Raw genomic sequence first — 9,056 nt, forward strand, 5'->3', positions numbered from 1 at the left:
GCTATATAATTTGTTAACCAATGTCATCCCAATAAATTTAATAGAATTTAGAAAATATATGTGAAAAATATCTGTTAGCCTATAATATCTGGTTAATCAAATCTCCCAAGAGATGACTACTTTGCTGAATATCACAATCAATCTTTTAAAATATGTGCTTGGGATCAAAAATTATATTGCTATGTAATTGCTTTTTAAATTTATTTTATTTTTTAATTTATTTAATTTATTTTTTATTTAAGTATAGTTGGTATATAACTTAGAAGAAAAACTAGGTATTTCAAAGGGTAGATGTTTATAAGCTAGTATAATCTTAGTTTCATGCTGAAATTGATTGTTGTATTTTAATTTTTCCAGTTTATTCAAATCAAAGTAATTCCAAGGGTAGATGAGAATAAACACTTAACCTAGAGTTCTGGATCACTCAGTTCAATAAGGCTTTTCCCTTAAGGATTTATTTATATTACAGAAATACATACACATTTTGCATTCTACTCAACCATATATCTGTGTTTATTTTAATAAAAATGTTTTAAATTATCAGATAAGTTATTATACTTCTCCCCTCTAACATAAAATTGATACTCCAAGAAAATAGATTACATTGGCCTGAATATTTTCATACCACTTGTTTCAGTTCTGAAACCAGGAGTTAGCAACCCAGTAAGAAAGTATGGTACTAGTCTTCTTTCACTTTTAAAAGTCTCAGGGTCACTAACACTATGTGTTTTTTGTTTTTGTTTTTCCTCTTAGCAAAAGATACTTAGCAGTAGCTCATTAAGTGAGGTAAATGATTTTGATGTTAATTCAATGTTTCAGTTAGGTAGAAAATGTGTTTATGAAAGTTTGTTTCCATAAAGATCATATTTTATAAGGTCTGATTACACAGGGCACTATGCATGCAGCTTTATTCTAATTTTAACACATATGAATATCGACCTAACAGATATAAAAAGCAACTATTTGTCAGAGATAAAATTAAAGAATTGTTTCTGGGAAAACCATAATATCTGGCCGTCTGTGGGTCCAACCATTTTGTTTTTCCTAATTATTTTGCCTTTCCCATTTTTTTTTTTTTTGGTAGAACTCAAACTTGTCATTAAAAATTGCAATAATGGCTATGCTTCCAAATCAATGATGTAAAGATGTTACATACTGTGTAGAAATCAACCAATTCTAGGTTAGTCAGATGCTGGAATCCTTTGCTCCTTGTTAAGATAAATGGCAGCGGGGTGGGAGGCGGCGGGGCAGAGATGATAGCCTTAGAAGATGATGGACTCCTTCCTTTAACTTTGGGAAAAGACCCTCAACCAAGTTACAGATAAAACCAACTCAACATTATAGAGTTTATGTGAATTCAGTAAAGGTGAATATTTCAGATCCTCCTTAAACATTATGAATATCTTCCCTGGAAAGCACTGAGAAGGGAAAGGTAACCTTGTATATAACATGTACCTCAAATTATTGCCCTTGTCTTAATTATCCAGGAATTTGTTGCCAAAATCAGTTAACCACAGTTGTTTAGCAATAGTGCCTGGTTAATTAGTATTCTTACCTTAAATGTAATGTAAACTAATAAGTCATAAAATTAAAACTGTGCATGTTTTTATTTTTTTAAAGGAAGTTGTTCCCACTAGCACTAAGGTAAGATATATTACTAAATTTAAAATATATAAATATTATCTTATATATGTTACAATTTATTTAAATCACACACACACACACACACACACACACACACACATTTTTTTAGCAGAAACATATTCTTAAGGAAGATATACTTAACCAAAGTTATCTGGTAAAATTTCATTAAAACTTTATCAAAGGCAAATATACCAAAAAATGAAGAATGTTGTATTGACAAGTTATGTCTCCTTTGCAATACCTACTAACTTTAATCCATAGTAAGCAGTCTGAAGGACTCTAGCTGTTTACTAATTCCCTTTTGAAAATAAAACTAAATACTTTATTATCCCAAGTATTTAGTTTATGCATTTAGTTGAGTATTTGTATTTTATAGTCTGCTTTTGAATCTGAATAGCATAGTATTTAAAAATCAGTCTACACATTTGGCCATACTTGAGTTTGACTCTAAGCTCTACCTTTTACCAGTTTAATTATCTACTATAAGTCTAAATGTGGCTTGTAGCAGAACTTCATCAGTTTTTGCTGAGTTCATCTAATATTCTGATTTAATTTGACCAAAATTAAATCTAACCAGAAAGCAAAATTCATTTTAAATTTCCTTAGTAATGCTGACATAAGATATACTGTAAGTAAAATTATCTAAATATTCATTTATATCTACATCGTAATTTATTTTAAGTTAAAAATAAGCTAAGGAAGTTGTTTTCCAATGTTTTAAAAAGGAATAATTGAATTAATCCAAATTTATTTGTGGTAAAAAAAAAAAACAACACTAAAGTAGGATTAATAGTTCCTCATTTTTTACTCTCGGACTGGTCATTGTGGGATTTTAGCTTCAACACTTGAAAATGGCAGGTTGGACTGAATGATGTCTAAGCAATTGAGAATATTTTTCCTTTTTACTAAGAACAGTTGAACAAATATAACCAACTCCAGCTGGCAAATGTTTTATTTATTCTAATACAAAATCATATTCTGTAGAATTAAATTAACATTGTTTTAAATTGGGGCCACTTCTAAATATGCTTTCTTTTTTCTGAAGAAATTATATATTCTAGCTTTGACCATTAATAATAGCTGACAAATGATTACCTATATTTATATACTGTCAAAGCTATTTCTTTCTATTTATGCCTAGACTAATGTTGTATGTCATATACATAATTACTCAAGAGAGATAAATTTACTTTGACTGAATTCTCTATCGAATCCTCTTATAGCCTACTTGATGATGCATTGTATTCAGAAATTTATCATGTATTTATTTTCCCAAATCCAATCCTGGGGTTTCCACAAACGTGTCTGCTTGTGGAAGCACAGACATGACAAATAAATTTTCCATTTAAGGAAACAATGTAAATTCTAGAGAAGAAATCAGGAGTCCTAAACCTTCAAATTGTTTTTATCAAAACTCTTTAAGAAAGAATGGAAATGGGAATGAAGGAGTTGATCTAATTCTCTCTGAATCTGTTTCCTTATTTGTGAAATGGAAATATTGTTATACTTACTTCCTGATATCATATTTAATATGAATGAACAATCTCCTTCTGAATTTGCCCTGAGTCAGGCTTGTAGTAGGTTCAGTAAAATGTTCATTCCTCCTCCTCCTATTTCCACTATCCAGTCTAAAATTTGCTGTGCTCATGAGACTTCAGCCAACACTTTGAAGATCTTTCCTTAGTATGTGCATCTAAACTATTTAAATTCTCTGTATGCTGAGGGTACGGATAGATCTAAAACGTACCTATCAGCACAATCCTCTTATAGTATTTAGTTATGATCCTTAGATTATCATAGAGGACAAAGACAAAACAAAAATAAACAAACAAACAAAAAAACCCAAAAATCTTTCTTTTGGTTACAGCAAGCAAACTTGACTTAATTAGGACTTTTGGGAAAAGACCCTGTCCTAATTTAGCAAAATTACATTTTCATGTTTTCTTCTGTTATCAACGTAGGGAGAGGAAAGTCAATAATGGATTTAATTTAGACCCAACTGTTACTCTGTTTCTGTTTCTAAGTTGCCTGTGGTTAAAGTCCAAATAAATTTAAACATATCAGTACCCCACTGGAATTCATCATTACTGATCCAGAAGTTACCTGAATAATATATTTTATTACCTTAGCTATAATATGGCTATCCTGTAACCTCCACAAGTGTGAGAATTATGTTGGTTTTGCTCATAGTGTTCATTACATTTCATAGTTGTGTCCCCAGTATTTTGCATAGTTTCTACGTAAATGAAAGTACCTAGTAAATATTTGTTATTTGTAAGTGGTAAAATCAATATACTAAAACAAAAGGTTTTCTCTTCCTTAAGAAGCTGTCCATGACCAGGTAAGATTATTGATTAAATCTAGAATATTTTAATATTTTCTTCATGTGTTATGTTTTTATAACATGTGCTCCTCTTTTTCTTTTCTTTTTTTTAACAGAAATATATTCTAAAAGAATTTTTTGTATTACTCATATCTTGTAATACTTTATCTTTGGTAACCAAAGATAAAATTTAAATAAATGATTCATAGTCATGAACATAAAATACGTAGTCTTAGAGAACTGATAGATTATTATTTCTCCCCAGTGTATGAATCTTAAATATTCTTTATTTTTGCAAACTATATTAAGCTTAGCCTTCAGTAGAATATTTTTCCTAAAGTTAGAAAATAAAAAGTGTCTTGACGTTTTTTCATATTTTTGGCATAGAACACAGTTTATCTTAAATTTCATGGATGATATTATACTCTTGGTACATTGTCAGAAAAATGTGTTAAACCAGATGTCTAAGTAATTAAGAATTTATTTTGTTTTATACAGGAACAACTTTCCAGGACAAATGAATACGACCACGTCCAAAGGGTAACAGTTTGCTTAATAAATTATGGAATAATAATATACTGTGACATTTAAATGTTTGTTTTTAAATAGCCTCACACTTTGAAGAGATTTCTTTTTTCTCAAGCAATTATTTCTCACTCCCAACTTTTTGAAATGATTTCTACATTCACACTACTGCTTTCTTCTGGGCTCTGATAATTGGACCTGAGTTAACAACATAGGTTCTTGGAGTTCAGTATTGAAGAGTGATCTTAAGAAAACCTTTATTCATTGTTCCTCAAGTACTCTAAAAGTCTTTTCCAAAAGTTTCTTAACTATGATCCACTTGTAGAGCATAGTTTGAATTTTTTTTTTTTTACTCAGAGTAAACATCTCTTATTTAATAGCCATGTCAGAAATGAATGACATAATTCATTTTTAGAGATTCCAAGCAGCTATTGCTCATACATTATTGCTTTTCAATCATCTTTTCCTCTTGTTTTTCCAACAGCTTGATGTCTATCCCTATGCTGTTTGGTATTATCCTCCACAAATTATACAGTATATTCCTTACTTACCATTCTATGACATCACTAAACCCATCACTTCTGAGAACATTGAGAAAACTGACATTACGTCAGAATAGTGGTAAGTTTTTTTCAATTACTGCATATTAATGTTCCCCCAAAGGAAATAAAAATGGCAACAGAAGTAGATTTGACTTTGGGTGGTAAACAAGCAATGTGCAATATACAGATGATGTATTATTGAATTGTATACTTGAAACCAACATAATTTTATTAACCAATGTCACTCCAATAAATTTAATTAAAAATTGTTATAGAATATACCATAGGAAAAAAATTTAAAATAAACATGGAAAAAATCAATATTTAATGCCTTATACTAGAATTTTCTGAAATGGAAATTGATAATACTTTCTGGTATCCATGACTAATATTAATCCATTACTTGGGAATATGTGGAGCAGTGCTATCTATTCTAGGAGTGAAATTCATTCTGATAAGGGTAGGGAAAAACATCTCCCCAAATTAAAAATATAAAGTGTTCTAATATGTAATTCGACTTTATGGTCTTTGCACTCCTACTAAACTTTAAGTGCCTTCCTTTGGGTTATGCTTATGATACACATAAGAATTCAATGTAGAGAATAGAGCACAAATCTTGGCATTTTGTAGTCCTAAATTCAAATCCTGGCCTTTTGCTTACTTTAAATAATATAATGATAATCATAAAACAATTATTATGATTATAATAATCTTTGTTTAATAAGTCTCTAGGAAAATAAAACAGTAAGTAGCAGACATTTCATTTGATTTAGTAAAAATTTATTACTAACTACCTTCATCACATCATTTTAACAATTTTTGTTTCTTCAGAAAACTTAAATGAATTTCAGGAACTCCATAGTTATGGCCCTCGGTAAGTTTGGAAATTACCTGTCTAACCATTGATCCTATTTCCTTATGAGAACTTAGTACAAAGATGTGATTATACACTATGAAGTTTTTGCTTTGTTTTGTTTCCTGCAGTCTAGCTACTTGTGAACACATTATCGCTAAGATAATAATTTGTCTTGCACATTTGCAATTTTTTGTTTTATAATATTATATTTAAATAAAAACAAAATTATCTAATTTTAACTAATATAATTTATAATATTGAAACTCCTATACAAGTACAAGTGTGGATGTTGCTAATTTTCCATGAAAATATGACTTTGAAACTCTGGTGAATACAACAGTGGGATCCATTCTTTATAATCACTACAAAAGAAAATCCTTAGCTAGTCACATAGTGAAACCAAGTGTTTCAAATGTCTACAGATTTGTTTTAATTATCTTTATACTCTATATTGGAGCTTCTAATGTGTGTGTGTGTTTTCCTTCTCCAATAGTAGAAACTTCCCTTTGAACAAATCAAACTAAGAAAAAGATAAAACTCTGAACTATGTGGAAGGTCTTTCTTCTAACTACCTTACTGAAAAAAAAAAAACAAAAAAACAAAACTTATCTAGCAATAAATTGTCTCTAAAACTGAAAAATCAGGATCAATAGATATGTAACAGGAAAACAAGAATAACACTGTGAGCTTCAAGATGAAGAGAAAATGACTATTAAATATATCATATCATAATAATGTCTCTTCCCCTCAAAAATATGTAATGTAACTAATAAATGCTACTTTTTCTATTTACAGATGTGACTGAAAATTGCATTCTCTAAATTTCTCCTGTCTACTATGTACAACCTTCCTACAAAAAAGCTTTGACTATTATTTTAGAATAACAAGACTCTCCCAAACTGAGGGCAATCTTTCTTCTTGAGTTCTCTACTGCATATTAGATAGCATGTTATTATTTTCTTTAAGCTAAATTTTCCTAACACTTTATTGTTTAAATTCCAGTTGTATCATGCCAGTATGAAGGCCACTGGATCAGAATGTATTTAAAGTCTTTACTAAATTTCTATTATTCAAATTTTGCTTAAACATTTTTTGAATCGTTTCTTCTGTAAGTATCATCATTTCAAATAGTTGTGTGCAGTGCCTGAGACTTTTTTCTTCTCAATAAATTACATTTTAAGGCACAATCTATGTTTTCTGTCATTATTCCATTCAACAATTTTTACATAATCTTAAATCTTTACGTATGTAATTTTTTTCATTAAATTTTTATGACACTTTCAATCACATTTTAATGAAAAAATATTAAAATGTCACTTTTGTCTGACAATGGCAGATTATAAACTGGATCTGAGATCTTTCATTTGAAGCCAGCTGTTTATAGAATATTTCCTATGAAGACATGAAATATTTCCCAGAAAGAAACAGCAGTGTGGCTGTTGTGGGCACACTGGGAATTTGAACAACCTGGTTATGCAATTTACTTATGCTGTCAGGATTTGTTTGAGCCCATTCCACTTTATTATACTGCAGTTTATAGTTAGATAGGTTAGATAGCAATTTAAATGCACATCTCAGCACACACACAGGTCATCTAGTATCTATGGTGGGCTCTTCAATGTCCTTCAAAGCCAAACAAGGAGCTATTTCTTAAAATGAGAAGTTATTTACTCTGATATTCTCAAAGCCCCAGATGGGATTTGCTTTTCAACACAACATTTCATGACCCTTTAAGAACAATTGTATCTACCAAGCCATAACATACAAGTGACAAGGCCTCTCATACCATAGCTTCAACTATCTAGATGGTCAGCAGTTGTTCTGCATCCTACTGATTGTGTGTATACACACACACACATACATTCATAAGACCCAGATATGATTTTTTTTACCTTGAAAATCAAAAGAAAGTTGTTTAGCAATCAGTCTTCTGCTTTCACTCAGAGTTAACAAGTACAATGTGAAACAATTTGTTTTTCAATCTAGAGAAGGTTTATCGACATTCTCAGACTACTAGACCTGTAGGAAATTAATGAAGGGTGCAGGCCCCTGTGTCTTCATAAAATACATCTCTCAGCTTCTGTCATTATGTCAATTCCCAAGGCATCAAGAGTACTTAATATTTCTTGCGTTGTGAACCCCATAAGAACAAAGTCATCAATTTAATGACTGCATGATGAACTACAAGATAAGACAGTCATGTTTCCTATAGACTAAACTGTGGTGCAAGACTGGAATAGACCTGTCCTTAAAACTGTCCCATGAGGTGGAAACCTCTATTTTGCAAGATGAAAGCAAATCATTTTTGGTATTATTTTCTTCTTTTTCTTTAGTTTTAAAGTGAGAATGGAGAAAAGTGGATTTGTCAGGTTACTAGCTATAAAGCAGGTATTAGAAATTTATCTGACACTACATTTAAAATACCAACTGTAATAGGTTATTACCAACCACCTCATTAAATTTGCCATAATTTATTGTTATTCTTTAAGAAGCTATTGCAAAAGCAAATGAGGAAATAGGATAATGATATAATTCACTAATCTTGCTTTTTTTGGCCTTTAACAGTCACTAAAATTCCCCTAGATATGCAAAATTATTATTTAATTATAGAAAGAAACACAAGAATGGTTTCTAGTCAGTATTTTTTGGCAGTTTTACTCCTTACATCAAGGAGGTAGTATGGGGATTAGACCAGTTTCTAACTATATCTATTTAAAGAATACACTCTGAACTGAAGACTTACCATGAATAGTTTAGACTATCACTAGGTATAAAAGGAGATAAACTTTAATGACAACATCAGCTATTACTTGACTAAAAGAAATTCCAATATAAGCAACACATCATCATATTCTCCATTCCAAATAGTAAGTAAGTAAGGCTGAGAATGAATCACAGAGAATCTGTAAGAAAATCAGATAATTCCCTTTCTCCAGGTAAATGCTCCAAAACTCAAATGTTGAAGGCAAAGACCAGGATTGTTACTATGATGTTATAGTAAGATCTTTTCAAAAGAGCTTCGACTTTCTCTAGATTCATAAATGGATTCTTATTTGGAAATTGGAAGTGCGGTGGATCATCACTTTACCTGATGGTAGCTTCAGCCAGATTTCTGTTCACCAGAATATTTTTATATTTATATATCAAAATCATTCTGATGAGACTG

At 30.4% G+C, this 9,056-nt stretch overlaps 1 protein-coding gene across 3 annotated transcripts in view; it reads left to right on the plus strand.

Annotated features, from left to right (window-relative positions):
• CSN1S1 (casein alpha s1) overlaps positions 1-6,826 on the plus strand; it is a 28,092-nt gene extending 21,266 nt beyond the window's left edge. For all 3 annotated transcript variants that reach the window (XM_039845369.1, XM_039845368.1, XM_039845370.1), the window contains 6 exons: positions 754-786; positions 1,621-1,644; positions 4,466-4,507; positions 4,977-5,113; positions 5,866-5,908; positions 6,686-6,826. In XM_039845369.1, coding sequence (XP_039701303.1) covers positions 754-786; positions 1,621-1,644; positions 4,466-4,507; positions 4,977-5,111 — 234 coding nt within the window. In that variant the 3' untranslated portion in view covers positions 5,112-5,113; positions 5,866-5,908; positions 6,686-6,826. The remainder of the gene's footprint in view (positions 1-753; positions 787-1,620; positions 1,645-4,465; positions 4,508-4,976; positions 5,114-5,865; positions 5,909-6,685) is intronic.
• The last annotated feature ends 2,230 nt before the right edge of the window (positions 6,827-9,056 follow it).

Source organism: Pteropus medius, unplaced genomic scaffold (assembly GCF_902729225.1).
Source record: "Pteropus medius unplaced genomic scaffold, Ma_sr-lr_union100, whole genome shotgun sequence".
NCBI lineage: Eukaryota > Metazoa > Chordata > Mammalia > Chiroptera > Pteropodidae > Pteropus > Pteropus medius.